Consider the following 14,700-nt stretch of genomic DNA (forward strand, 5'->3'; position numbering starts at 1 on the left):
TTTGAAAAACATGTCAGTTATTATGTGTAATGTCAATTATATTAAATTTTTGGTTAATCTGATTAAAATGAGTGACCAGAAAAAAGTGCGTACTGAAATTATTAAATATTTTCAACAAAACCCAACTTGGTCTTACAAAAAGTTGGCCAAGCATACAAAGGTCTGCCGTCAAACTGTTTCCAATGTTATTAAACAGTACCGGGAGAACTTGTCAGTTGATAGAAAACCTGGTTCAGGTAGAAGGAATGGTCCACATGATGTTTCTAAAGCCAAAAAAATAGAACGCATTTTCAAAAGAGCTCCCAACACATCCGGTAGGAAAGCAGCCCGGTTAGCTCAGTGCTCGGACTATTTGGTACGAAAAGTTAAAGCTAATGCAGGTTTAAAAACATACAAGGCTCAAAAAGTTCCTGACAGGAACGCTACTAAAAATTTAGAGGCCAAAAACAGAGCACGGAAATTGAAGTCAAGTTTTATAAAAAAATATTCTTGCTGCATAATGGATGACGAAACGTATGTTCTGGCAGATTTTTCGCAACTTCCAGGTCAAAAATTTTATGTTGCTGATGCTCGAGGGAATGTTGAAGAAAAGTTTAGGACCCAAAAGCAGACAAAATTTCCCAGAAAGTTCTTGGTATGGCAAGCAATATGCAGTTGCGGCAAAAGAAGCCACTCATTTGTTACAACGGGCTCTATAAATACCGAAATTTACATCAAGGAATGTTTACAAAAAAGGCTGCTTCCATTCATAAGACTTCATAATGTGTCCACTTATTTTTGGCCTGACTTGGCATCCTGTCACTATGGCAAACAAGCCCTTGAGTGGTACAAGAACAATAATGTGGTATTTGTACCAAGAGAGGCAAATCCTCCAAACTGCCCGGAGCTAAGGCCAGTGGAGAGATATTGGGCTCTTGTTAAAAGAGAATTGAAGAGTACAAAAAAGGTGTCCAAAAGTGTGGTAGATTTTAAACGGAGATGGACTACATGTTCGAGCAAAGTGACAGAAAGCACTATAAAAACGTTAATGGAAGGGTTTCCGAAAAAGGTTCAAAATTTCATCACTAGTGATTAAAACTATAAAAATAATTTTTTTTGTAAATTGTAATAATAATTTCAATCAAATAAAAAAAAAATTAAAGCTGTAAGTTTAGTGGTTTCTTTTTTATAAACATATATGTATGTTAAGAATTTTTCGATCTCACTCCTTAAAATTTTTTGAATTTAAAATTTTATTTATTTCTTATGTGTGTAAATGGTAATAAAATAACAAATATTTTCCACCATTTGAACTTAATACAGATGTACCAATTGTTGAAGTTTTGATGATACCCGAGGGTCCTGTCAAAGAAAGTGACGAATCGAATGTTACTTTATTTTGTAATATCTTAGATGCCAATCCATCGGTTTTAACTAAAGTTCGTTGGTATGCCAATTCAACATTGCTCAAGGAATTGCCAGATTGTGAGGAGACCAGGGTAGGTTTTCCTTTTATTTTCCATTTTTATTTATATCATTTTGTTGCTGCTTTAGTTTTGTGTGTTCGAAACTTTATTTAATATTGTTGTAGTAAATATTTCATTTTCTTTTCTATTGTAAATTTGTAGGAGGATTTGTGTCATATTGATCCCAGTAAATTGCTATTGGAAAGTATAGGACGTGGCTTTTTCTATAATTATTCCTGTGAGGGTTACAATGCTGCCGGCTGGGGACCGCGCAGTGAAGATAAAGAATTGTTGGTAAGTAAAATTACATCAAGAAATATTTTATGACAAAAATTTAAAACTAAGAAAACATAAATTAAATAATAGTAGAGTGATTTAGGTTTTTTGAGAAAGTTAAACTTTGCAAATTAATACACTTTTTCTAAATATTAAAACTACTTTTAAAGCTTTCATATTTTTCTATAGCTTTTATTTTTTCGAAAGCTTAACTTACTCAAGCATTTCTTAAAGCTTTAAACCTTTCCTGAAGCTTTACTACTTTGACACTATAAACTTTTAAAGACTTTATTAAAGCATTTCAACATTTTCTTTAAAACTTTTTTAAAGTTTTAATATTCTTGTAAAGTCATACGATTTTTACAAAGCTTTAAGCTTTATGCTTTGTTATAGACTTAAGTTTCTTGTAAAGATATACAATTTTCCTTAAAACTTTTGGAATTAAGCTCTTTATTAAGGTTTACAACCTCAATACTTTAATCTCATTATTTTTTTATTTTCATTAAAGATTTCTAATTTTTCTTAATCATACCTTCAATACCTTAAGCAATTTCTTGCTTTTCGTAAAGCTTTTTATGTAAAGCTTAAAATTTGTGTAAATCTTTAAGCTTTTTGTAAAGCTTTAACATTTTCCTTAAAACGTTTTGCTTTTTATAGAGCTTAAAGCTTTTTATACAGATTAAATTCTTTAAAACTTTAAGATTTGTAAAGCTATAACATTTTCTTTAAACCTTGAGAAAGTTACAAAATTTAGGGTTTTTTTTAAAAAAAAGTACTTTATCAATACCATTTAAAACAGGGTAAACTGTACATTAGAGTGACAGCCGATTTTTTTTTTTTAGATTTCAAAGAGTGCCGGGTGGAATATTGTGACACTAGGCCTAAATGATAAGTGCTGAAAATTTTAGCCAAATCGGGCAACGATTTCTGGACGCGCATCGAGGTCAAAGTTCAGATGTATGCAAAATTGTACTGTTAATATGGAATAAATAGGTGAAACTCGTTAGCTTTCTGCATTGTTTTCTAGAAATATGTAGATTTATTTATATTAATGAATATTACATTAAAAAAAAAGTTTTGGAAATTAACCCTGTATCTCCTTTGGTTCAAAATGACCCAAAAACTGTATTATCGCCAAAATTAGAGAAAAATGCAAATTTTTCAGTTTTTGAAAAAAATTTGCTACTAAATAAATACTTTTGCAATTGAATGCAAAAAAATCGAAATATGTACGTAATTATCGTTGTAATGAGATATAAATGACAAAATTTGATTAAAAAATGTTAAAGTTATTACAAATTCGCCAGACCATTATCGTGTTTCAGACCACTTGAACAAAAAATTTAGAAAAAAAATTTAGATATTTCGAGAAAAATTAAAATAAAAGCTCATTTTTATTTAAAATATGTCCATATTTACTTGTATATGAGTTTTTGTCTTCGTAGGATACCGTTAACCTATTCGCAGGTATGGCCAAAAAAAATAATTTTTTTTAACGGCTGTTTCAAAACTCCATTTTCAAATTTTTAAAAATTTTGTTAAACAAATTTCAGATTTTTTCGATCATCACATTGGGGTTTATTGAGATCAAAATAGGGAATAAAAATATGAAAAAATTATGTCAATACCTCTTACAGTTTTTCCGTACCTGCGATTTAAATTTTGCGTTTTTCAAGAAAAACAAATTTTTTGTCCATATTTAGGCGACTGAGTCCAATTTCCTTACTGTTATAAATTTTAAGTAAAACTTATTCACAATATTATAGTCCTTGTAATTTTAAATATGTTCTGAAAGTTTTACTAAAATCGGAAAACGATAACCTTTGAATCGTGAAGGTCAAAGGTCAAATTTTTCAATATTTGGAATTTCTAATGAAAAGATAGCGAAATGTTACATATTTTTGGGCCGATTTTCATGAAACTTGAGGAAAATATAACATAAAGTCCAGAATTTAAAATAACAGCACAAAAATGGAAATTAACCCTTAGCAGCACTTGGGGTCCAAATTATTCTCAACTTTTAAAATCAAGAAAAACACAACCATTTTGACCCCAAGTCCTCTTAAAGGTTAAAATTCATTTTTGCACTGTTGTTGTAAATGCTATACCCCAGTATATATTTTCCTCAAGTTTCATGAAAATCGGCCCAAAAATATGTAACATTTCGCTATCTTTTCATTAGAAATTCCAAATATTGAAAAATTTGACCTTTGACCTTCACGATTCAAAGGTTATCGTTTTCCGATTTTAGTAAAACTTTCAGAACATATTTAAAATTACAAGGACTATAATATTGTGAATAGGTTTTACTTAAAATTTATAACAGTAAGGAAATTGGACTCATTCGCCTAAATATGGACAAAAAATTTGTTTTTCTTGAAAAACGCAAAATTTAAATCGCAGGTACGGAAAAACTGTAAGAGGTATTTACATAATTTTTTCACATTTTTTATTCCCTATTTTGATCTCAATAAACCCCAATGTGATGATCGAAAAAATCTGAAATTTGTTTAACAAAATTTTTAAAAATTTGAAAATGGAGTTTTGAAACAGCCGTTAAAAAAAATTATTTTTTTTGGCCATACCTGCGAATAGGTTAACGGTATCCTACGAAGACAAAAACTCATATAAAAGTAAATATGGACATATTTTAAGTAAAAATGAGCTTTTATTTTAATTTTTCTCGAAATATCTAAATTTTTTTTCTAAATTTTTTGTTCAAGTGGTCTGAAACACGATAATGGTCTGGCGAATTTGTAATAACTTTAACATTTTTTAATCAAATTTTGTCATTTATATCTCATTACAACGATAATTACGTACATATTTCGATTCTTTTGCATTCAATTGCAAAAGTATTTATTTAGTAGCAAATTTTTTTCAAAAACTGAAAAATTTGCATTTTTCTCTAATTTTGGCGATAATACAGTTTTTGGGTCATTTTGAACCAAAGGAGATACAGGGTTAATTTCCAAAACTTTTTTTTAATGTAATATTCATTAATATAAATAAATCTACATATTTCTAGAAAACAATGCAGAAAGTTAACGAGTTTCACCTATTTATTCCATATTAACAGTAAAATTTTGCATATGTCTGAACTTTGACCTCGATGCGCGTCCAGAAATCGTTGCCCGATTTGGCTCAAATTTTCAGCACTTAACATTTAGGCCTAGTGTCACAATATTCCACCCGGCACTCTTCAAAATTTTAACAAAAATTTTTTTCCATACAACTGATTGTCACTCTACTGTACATATTTAAATTTTTTTTTTCTGCAAAACTTTTAAAAAAATACGATTTTCATTTTTTGCTAAAACTTACAAAAGTACTTTTCTACTACTATTTTCAAATTTCATGTTATTCTAAAAAAAAGTTTAAAAAATTACTAAAAGTACTTTTCTAATACTATTTCAAAAATCATTAAATTGTATGAAAAAATGGTAAAAAATTTTTATTCGTTCAGTAAAAATTTAAATTTTCTTTCTTTTTATAAAAAAGTACTTTTTTATTACTTTTTTAAATTTTGATATAAACTAAGAAACCCAATTTATTTTGCTAAGCTTTTAAATTTTTTCAAAATTTTCATTTTTGGAAAAGTACTTTTCTACTACTTTTTTAAATTTAATGAGAAATAGGGAAAATACCATAAGTTTCATGTTTTTGTTGAAATAAATTTATTAGTAAATTAAGATTTTATTTTTTTTTGGTAAAAATTTCACTGTTCGCTACTTTTCTACTACTATTTTTAAAAAGCATTGAGTTAATTTTCTACGACTTGTATTCCTTTGGTAAAAATTTGTAAAAAGTACTTTTTTAGATATTATTAAATGTGATATAAAACAGCTAAGCTTTTAAAGTTTTGGGTAATTTTCTTTTTTCCTGTTAAATTTTCACTTTTTACTACTTTTTCGAAAAGTACTTTTCTACTACTTTCTTTAAATTTCATGATAAATAGGGGAAATAATATAAGTTTCATGTTTTTGTTGAAATAATTTTATTAACAAATTAAGTTTTTATTTTTTTTAGTAAGAATTTCAATTTTCGCCACTTTTTTAAAAAAGTAATTTTCTACTACTTTTAAAAAACATTGAGTTAAAATGAGTTAATTGTCTAGGATTTCTATTCGTTGGGTAAAAATTTCATTTTGACTTCTTTTTGTAAAAAAGTACTTTTTTCCATATTTTAGAATGGGATAAATTAAGAAAACCAGTATATTTTGCTAAGCTTTTAAGTTTTGGGTAATTTTCTTTTTTCCTGTTAAATTTTCACTTTTTACTACTTTTTTGAAAAGTACTTTTCTACTCCTTTTTTAAAATTAATGACAAATATTAACAAATTAAGATTTTATTTTTTTTTTGGTAAAAATTTCAGTTTTCCCTACTTTTTTTTTAAAAAAGTACTTTTCTACTACTATTTTTAAAAAGCATTGAATTAAGCAAAAAATGGATTTTCTGGGCTAAAAATTTAAAAACTTTAATAATGTTACTATTTTTTAAATAAAGTACTTTTCTACTTTTTGTATAGCTTTATATTTTTACAATGAAGCTTTTTTTTCTTCGACTTAAACTTTTTCTGAAAGTTGAAGTTAAATAATTTTACTCATTTTATTTCAAATTAAATGAAATCTAAGTAAAATGATAAATATCAAATCTTAAATATAAAATTTTTATACAAATTGTTCGAAAGACAATCGAATTTAGTTTTTTTTTCTTCATTAAATCTTTTCTTATCCTTCTCGTTATACTACAGGTGCACTATGAACCAGGACCAGCTACTTTAACACATTTTCCTTTGATTGCTGTGAAAAAGAAGAGTGTCACATTTTCGTGTTCAGTAGATGATCCTGGTTATCCCGAATCAAATAGGTTTGTACAAGACACATCATTCATAAACAATATAACACAAAATCCTTTAACAAACAAATATCAAACATACCAAAAAACACAAACACATTATTCATCAATGCTATCAAACTTAAGTTTAACCAACAACAAAGCACAATCATCATTATCATCATCATCGTCATTGTTATTATTATCATCAGCAACAACATTGCCACTAGCATCATTATCAACACCACTAGCATTGCCACAAATTCACTTTTATACCATACAAGCTTTAACTGCTTCTGAAATTGAAGAAGCTTATGAAGCTTTAATTGGCGAACATTTTCAAAAACAACAACTAAAGCAAGTACAAATACATGACCACTACTCCAACCACCACCACCATCATCATCATCAACAACATCCACATTATCCGCATCAGTACAAACACAATCGAAATCAAAATCATTCTCGTCATCAGCATCATCGTCACAAACAAAATTCTCATACAAATGTTGATGATGATGATGATAATGACGAGCGTGTATATGATGATGATGATAATGATGGTGATGTGTATGTAGATGATGATGGTCTTGGATTTGGATGGCAAGAGCAACAGAATAATGTTGCTGCTGTACAAGAGCATAAAGAAAATCCTCATGTTAAACCAAAACATGTGCTTAAAGAAACGCATGATTTAACAAACAATTCCCTTTGCACACTACTCACATTGACCACATTCTCACCACAATCACAAATCTTAACATTGCTTACCCATGGAATTGGAAATAATAATAATAATGCTGCCACCAACAACAATCCTATAAAAACCACCCATACCACCGACACCACCTCATCATCAATCTCAATGTCGTCATCATCATCACCATCCACCACCACCCTCTCCTTTTATCGTAAAATGGGAAAATTCTCTTTTAATGCACGTACCACAATGCCTTCACCTAGATTCCGTTGGATGCGTGGTGGTCGTGGCCCCCTACAGGATATTGTCACCAAGGATTGGACTGTCGAACCCGTTGGCCTGGACAGTCGCACCAACTACTCGTGCTATGCATTCAATGAGGGCGGAAAAGGTGTCATGGCCACAGTCAATTTGGAAGTACATGCACCACCATTTTTCATTAAGAATTTGCCACCATACACCGGTATGTTGCACACATCGCGCAATGCCAATCTAACGTGCCGCATTGAGTGTGTGCCTCGTTGTGAGATTTCATGGCTAAAGGATGGCGTACCAATTGAGAAAAACGATACACGTTACTTTGTCAAAGACAAATACATGGATGCCTCACCGGCAACGGGTGACTTTGAGAGTATGCTTTCAGTGCTGGTAAGTAAACCTACCACCCTCATACATAAGTCAGTGAAAGAAATTTTAATACAAATTCCCAAGTACAAGGAAAGTAACGGAGAAAAAAACCAGAGTTTTTTTTTTAAAACATTTGTGGGCGGGTTGAGTAAATTGGATAGACTTGCAGTGCGAACAGCAATTGAGATTAATTAAAGTAATAAATTTTTGTTACTTGTACAAAGAAGAAATGCAGCAAGAAAAAGAAATTTCAAACAAAAAAAAAACAAAAAAAAACCCAAAGAAATACTTCAAGTGTGTTGAGTAAATGCATGAAATTGATAGAAATATTAATGGGTTTTTAAATGAAAAACAAAAAGCTTTTAATTAGTTGGAACAATTAATTAAAATAATATGGGAGAATAAATAATTTTGGTAAATGTATGGAAATTTAAGAGGAAATTTAAGTTACTTAAAATGCAAAAATTGTAACTGCAGTTAAAGCTTTCAAAAGCTATGAATTCTTACAACATTTTTTTTAATAATATAGATTTTGTAAAGCTCTAAACGTGTTTTTAATATTAAAATTATTTCTAAAGCGTTTACCTTGTTCGAAAGCTTTATTCTAAAGCTTTGATATTCTTCTATAGCATTTACTCTTGTCAAAAGATAAACTTCCTTCTTAAGATTATTAATGAAGCATTTTGAAAAGCTTTAAGATTGTAATAAAATTTTAAGCTGCTTGTGACGTCAATAGAACTCAAATAAATCACTTTTAGAGTATAAAGCTTTTAAATGAAAGTAATTTTAAAAGTAAAATTAAACGTTTTTGAATATAATTTTTTTTTATAAATGAAAAAAATTGCTTCTATATTCAAAGCTTTAAAAGAAAATTAAGTCAGTAAATTACTTTAACATGATAATTATGTAGTTTGTGAAATAAACAACTAAATAAAATTAAAATTCTTTAAAATAAAAGCTTTTACAAGAAAGTTGTTGAACTTTTATTTGAATAACAAAAAGCTTTTGGTGTATTAGTTTTCTCTTTAATTAAAAACGTAAATTTTTAAGCAAAAATCTTTTAATATAAAAGCTTATTGAAAGTAAATAATAACAAATATAAGGTTTTTATGAAATTTATATAAAGTTATTACATTTTTTAAATCAAAAGCTTTTGGTTAATTTGTTTATTAAATTTAAAAGCTTTTGCATTAAAGGTATTTTTAATATAGACCTTTCGAAGCTCCTTTTAAGCTTTAACATTATAAGCTTTTGATTTCACAAATTATTTTAAGAAGACAGTTATAATTTTTTATAAAAACTTTTGAAATAAACATTAAAGATTTTGGTTTTAAATTAATGTTTTTCTTTAAAAAGCTTTGGGTTAATTACTTTATTAAATTAAAAGCTTTTGCTTTAAATGCATTTTTAAAAGAAAGCTTTCATTTTAAAGCTTCAGTATTATGTATAAGGTTTTCTTTTAATTATTTAAAATTAAAAGCTTTTGAAATATAATCCGTTCAGAAAAGAATTTTTGGAAGACTAGTATATATTTTTTATGAAAACTTTCTTTTAAAAAGAAAAGTTTTTCAAACTAAATTATTTAAAGTTTTTAATTTTTAAGGCTACAAATTTTTCTAAAACCAAAAGCTTTTTATAAAAAAATATTTTCTTTAATCTAACAATCAAAAGTTTTTGGTTCAAACGTATATTAACAAAGCTTTTATTTCAAATGATTATTAAATTAAAAGCCGTTAGCTTAAAAATATTTGAATATTTTATGTCTAAGCTTTAACATAAAAAGCTTTTGTTTAAAAACTTCATTATGAAAAGGTTTTTACTTAAAATAATTAGAATCCAAAGCTCTTGTGTATTAGCTTTAACATATTAACTTTGTATAAAAAAACCGCAATATGTAAGGATTTTTAATTAAAAGCTTTTACAAAATAATGAGTGATTTTAAGATGGCAATTATAAACTCTTTATAAGTATAAAGCTTTTTAAGATTTTTCAGTAGGCTAAGTAATAAACTGCAAACACTATCAATATGTTTGTAATTTAATAATTTTGTTACTTATTTCAGCTTTTAAAAATGTTTAATTACTTTCCCTCAGGCAAACTTTCCTTGTACATTGGGATTTATCATATTATGCCATATGAAAAAAATAACCCTTAAAATTGTTCATATTTATATTTTTATTAAATTATCTATATCTGAATATTTCTTCCCTTTCTACTTCTTACCACACTTTAGCATTTCAATATGTCCAATTGGCCAAATAACAAATTTGACATTGAGGGAGATAATGCCAATTATACATGCGTTTCCACAGGCAATACAGTGGGTCCCGGTATTAAAAGTGCCACTTATTTCAGTATTGAATGTAAGTTTTTTTTCTCTTCGTTTTTTTTATTATTTGCCACTCAGTTTTTAAATCCCTTTTTAGTTTTTAAATAACGTAAACAAACAGGAAAAAAATCAAGATATTCACATTGGTTTTTTTTCTGTTCCATTTGTATTGTATAAATACATATATATATTTTTTTTTATTTTTTAAATCCCTGACATATATGTCACTTGTAGTTTTGTGAGCTTTCTTTTATTTTATTTTTTCGAAATACAAAAATATTGTATTGTTTTTCATTTCATGTGACAGATGCCCCCGATAATACAACGGTAACAGAAGAAGTTGTTTATGTACCAGAGAACACAATACCAGGACGTGTCATATGCAAATCAAGAGCTAATCCGGGTAAGGGGATGTGTTTTCTATTTATTATTATTTTTTTTTTTATTTCTCTCAGTGTTTTTTTTTATTGTAGCTGTATAAGTTTTATGCTTTGTTTTCTATTTTATTTATTTTTAGTTAAAAATGTGTTTTATGTAGATTTTATTCTGGAGGTTATATATATAGAATAGGGTAACAGTTTAATGTAAACAAGTTTAACTAGGGTTTAACATGTTTAGATTTAAAGTCAAAGCTTTCAAAGATTTTGTATACATATTTTTTATTAGGAAATTTCCCTTTAAGAATGTAAAGCTTTCGAAATTGATTTTTTTAATGTTAGAATAAATCATCAAAATCTATTTTAAAAGAATAATTCGGTAAAGCTTATTCATTTGGAAGGTTTTACAATAAAAAACTTAAGTATTTAAAGCTTTTAAAATGAAAAGTCTAAAAGCTTAAAGATTGTAAGATCTAAAAAAGCTTTTGCGTTTAAACCTAAATAATACTCATTTCTAACCTTAGAAAAAAACCTTTTAGTATAGAAGATTTTTCAAGTGTATGATTTACAAACAAATATAATTGCTTAAGCTTTTGATTTTTAGCTTTTGCAATTAAAAGTTTTTTAAATAATCTTTTTTTAGCTTTTAAAATAAAAAGCTTTTAATTTTTTAGCTTCTAAAATAAAAAGCTTTTCATATTTTAGATTCTCAAATAAAAAGCTTTTTATTTTTAAGCTTTTAAAATGAAAATTATAAAATTTTAAAATTCTCAAATTAAATTATTTGGTTTTTAAGCTTTTAAAATAAAAAGCTTTTAATTTTGAAACTTTAGATATTTGAATATTTGAATGTATATGCTTTTAAAACCAAAAAGATTTAAAGTTAAATGTTTTTTAAATAAAAAGCTTTTAATTTTTAAACGTTGAAAAAAAAAATCTTTTGTATTTAAACGTTTTAAAATTAAAAGCTTTAAATTATAAAGCTATATTCTTTAATTTTTAAGCTTACTAAACAATATGCTTTCCATATTAAGCTTTCAATATAAAAATGATTTTAGTTTATAGCTTTAATATAAAAAGCTTTTTTATTTTTAAGCTTCTAAAATAAAAAAACTTGTAATTTCTAAACTTTTAAAATGAAAAGCTTTTTATGTTCAAGCTTTTTTAAAAAAATTATTTTAATTTGTTATAATTTTAAAATTAAAAGCTTTGAGTTTTTAAGCTTTAAAAAAGCTTATAATTTTAATGTTTTTAAAATAGAAAGCTTTAAATTTTTAAACTTTTAAAATAGCATGCCTTTTATTTCCAAGTTTCTAAATTATAAAGCTTTTGATTTTAGAATAACCAATTTTTAGTGAGTAGCTTAAGAAATAAAAAGCTTTCAAAATAAATATATTTCCATTTACAACTGTTTAAAATAAAAATATTTTAAAATTAAATTCCAAAAATTTTAATAGAAAAAGTTTAAGCTTTTAAAATTAAAAGCTCTTACTTTCAAGCTTTTAAAAAAATTGTTTTCCTTTTGAGATTCTGTATTAAACGTTTTTTTTAATTTCAATGCTTTGAAAATATACAGCTTTTAAAATAAAAATATTTTAATTCGAAAGCTTTTATGTTGAGAGTCTTCTGTTAGGCTTTTATATATGTAGAAATTTTAGTGAAAAGTTTTCATTTAAAACTCTTCCATAATTTATGATACCAAAGCTAGTTAAACTTAAGTTTAATCTACATAGTTCAAGTTAACTACTTAAACTAAAAATATGTAAATTTTTTTTTTGAAAACTTTTACAACAGTATACTTTTGTGTATGTTCCTTTCCATATGCACACACAAATTTATTGTTTATGATTATTGTTAGTATATTTTCAAACTGTACTGTGTGTTGAAAAATAAAAATTTAAATCTCTTTCTCCCTACCTATCCACTACTTTACAGAACCCACTTATGAATGGCGTTTCAACAATAAAACTGTTATACGTGGCAATGCCTTGATTATCAATACGCTCATGATGCGCAATGATACTGGTCGTTATACTTGTGCGGCTTATAATAAACATGGACGCAGCACAGCCGAAACATTCATTGATGTACAATGTAAGTATTAATACTAAACCATAATACAGCAACCAAAAAAGGCATTATTAATAACAAATAACAACAAAAAAAAATGTAATACTACAACCCAAACCCTTTTATTTTGCTATTGCCCAACTTTATTAATAATTTTAGAGTGTGTATTTTAAGTTTCTGTGGCCTTTTGTTGTCGTCCATATGTGACCACTTAGTATATTGTTAACAATTTTCCTACCCCTCCCCAAAAAAAAAAAAAAAAATGATGAGGAAAAGGATTTTCTGCTATACTTTTTGATTATGTCCTTTTTCCGGTTTTGTAGCTGGAATTGTTCATCTCTGTTTGTATGTAGCGGGATTGAACCTGTTGTATGGCAACATTTGGTGTTGATTGTTATGATTATGAAAAAGGGTTTAATTTACACAATATGGATACATTTTCCCTTTTTGGTTTGTTGTTCCTGATGTTGAGTTTTTTTTTTTTTGTTATTGTTATTGTTGTTCAAACCCAAACCCTTTAAAATGTTTAATCTTTGTCATCACTAAAGCGTGGTAAGTGTCAGGAATATGGAAGGGGTTGTATATTTGGTGAGCAGCGGTCAATGTTAAGGCATAAATTTTAATATAGCCACAAAATTTAACCAAATGTTTAAATAAAGACAATGTATGGTTTTACAACATCAGCCATAGCTGCAATAAAAATTTCGTTCAAGGACAACAAAATGATAAAGAAATAAAAATTATGTTTCCATTAAATGACAGCTAAGTTTTTCATTAAGTTATGGAGCATAGAAAATGACTGGACGACAAGACAGAAGTCTGTTATGTTGGTTTTTGATTGCAAAACTACTAAAATTTCTTTAGTTTTTTCATACAAACCTTTAAAATCACTTCAAACGTAAAAAATCTAAATTGTTAAAACAAATCTATTTATGTCAATGTCAAGAAAAACCTGAAAATAAACGGATTGGTTTTTTAGCTTTGGTTTTTCAAAACCAACTAGCTTTTTATTTTTAGGATTTAGAATAAAAAGTTTATTGATTTTTAGGCTATTAATATAAAAAGCTATTAATTTCTAAGATAAAAAGCTTAATTTTTTAGTTAAAAAATCTTTGCACTTTAAAGCTTCTAAAATAAAAAGCTTTTTAATTTAATCTTTGAAATTTAAAAGATTTAAGTATTGATAATACTCAGCTTTAAATTTTCGATATTCTGCAATAAAAGATTTTCATATTAAAATTCTAACATATAAAGCTTTAAAAATAAAAAACTTTTGAAGCTTTTAAAATTTAAATAGAGCTTTTATACTAAAAAGATTTTAAATTTTAAGCCTATTCAATAAAATGCTTTAAAATCATAAATAAAAATGGTTGTTTAAAAGCTTTATAAATATGAACCATTTATTGTTTAAGCTATTATAAAAAAAAGCTTTTAAAATAAGCACAGGCAGAGTTGTACTATATGTTTAATTAGATTTTTTCAACACAGTCAATTAAAAAAGTATTTCTGACAGATTTGAATCCAATGTTTTGTAGACTCGCCGATATTCTCGACCTCGTCTTATATTCAGTCCCATCTGTCGTCTCAGCTATATTCTCATCTATAATTTCATTTATATTTTCTATAGTCCCCTAAATTGCAGAAAAATATTTAATTTCGAAAGGTCAAAACATAAAAAATTCATACAATAAATTATGTTTTATAGACATATGTATATTTCGAAATTAAGTTCGAATTTTCGTACATGATTACAAAAAAGCATATATTTCGGTTATGATTAAATAATAAAGAAAAAAATGGAAACTCCTGCAACAAAATCAATGCATTGCAATATGTTCGAAAATTTCGAAATGAAGTTCAAATTTTTGAAATTATTATTTTCTAATTTCAAAAATTATTTAAAAATAACACAGAACTGTAATTTCGAAAAGTAAAAACTTAAGCAAATGGTGGAATATCATGTAAATAATTATGTTTTGGTGATATAGAACTATTCAAATTTACATTTTGGTATGTTCGAAAATTTCGAAATTAAGTTCGA

General features: G+C 26.6%; 1 protein-coding gene across 6 annotated transcripts in view; it reads left to right on the top strand.

Annotated features, from left to right (window-relative positions):
• Positions 1–14,700, top strand: part of LOC135956020 (hemicentin-1-like) — a 317,925-nt gene that overhangs the window by 228,341 nt on the left and 74,884 nt on the right. For all 6 annotated transcript variants that reach the window (XR_010576328.1, XR_010576329.1, XM_065506481.1 and 3 more), the window contains 7 exons: positions 1,303–1,478; positions 1,608–1,739; positions 6,474–6,589; positions 7,520–7,904; positions 10,117–10,246; positions 10,520–10,615; positions 12,525–12,683. Coding sequence is in view for 4 of the 6 variants with exons in the window: in XM_065506481.1 (XP_065362553.1) it covers positions 1,303–1,478; positions 1,608–1,739; positions 6,474–6,589; positions 7,520–7,904; positions 10,117–10,246; positions 10,520–10,615; positions 12,525–12,683 (1,194 nt within the window). In the remaining 2 variants the exon portion in view is untranslated. The remainder of the gene's footprint in view (positions 1–1,302; positions 1,479–1,607; positions 1,740–6,473; positions 6,590–7,519; positions 7,905–10,116; positions 10,247–10,519; positions 10,616–12,524; positions 12,684–14,700) is intronic.

Source organism: Calliphora vicina, chromosome 3, assembly GCF_958450345.1.
Source record: "Calliphora vicina chromosome 3, idCalVici1.1, whole genome shotgun sequence".
Taxonomy (NCBI): domain Eukaryota; kingdom Metazoa; phylum Arthropoda; class Insecta; order Diptera; family Calliphoridae; genus Calliphora; species Calliphora vicina.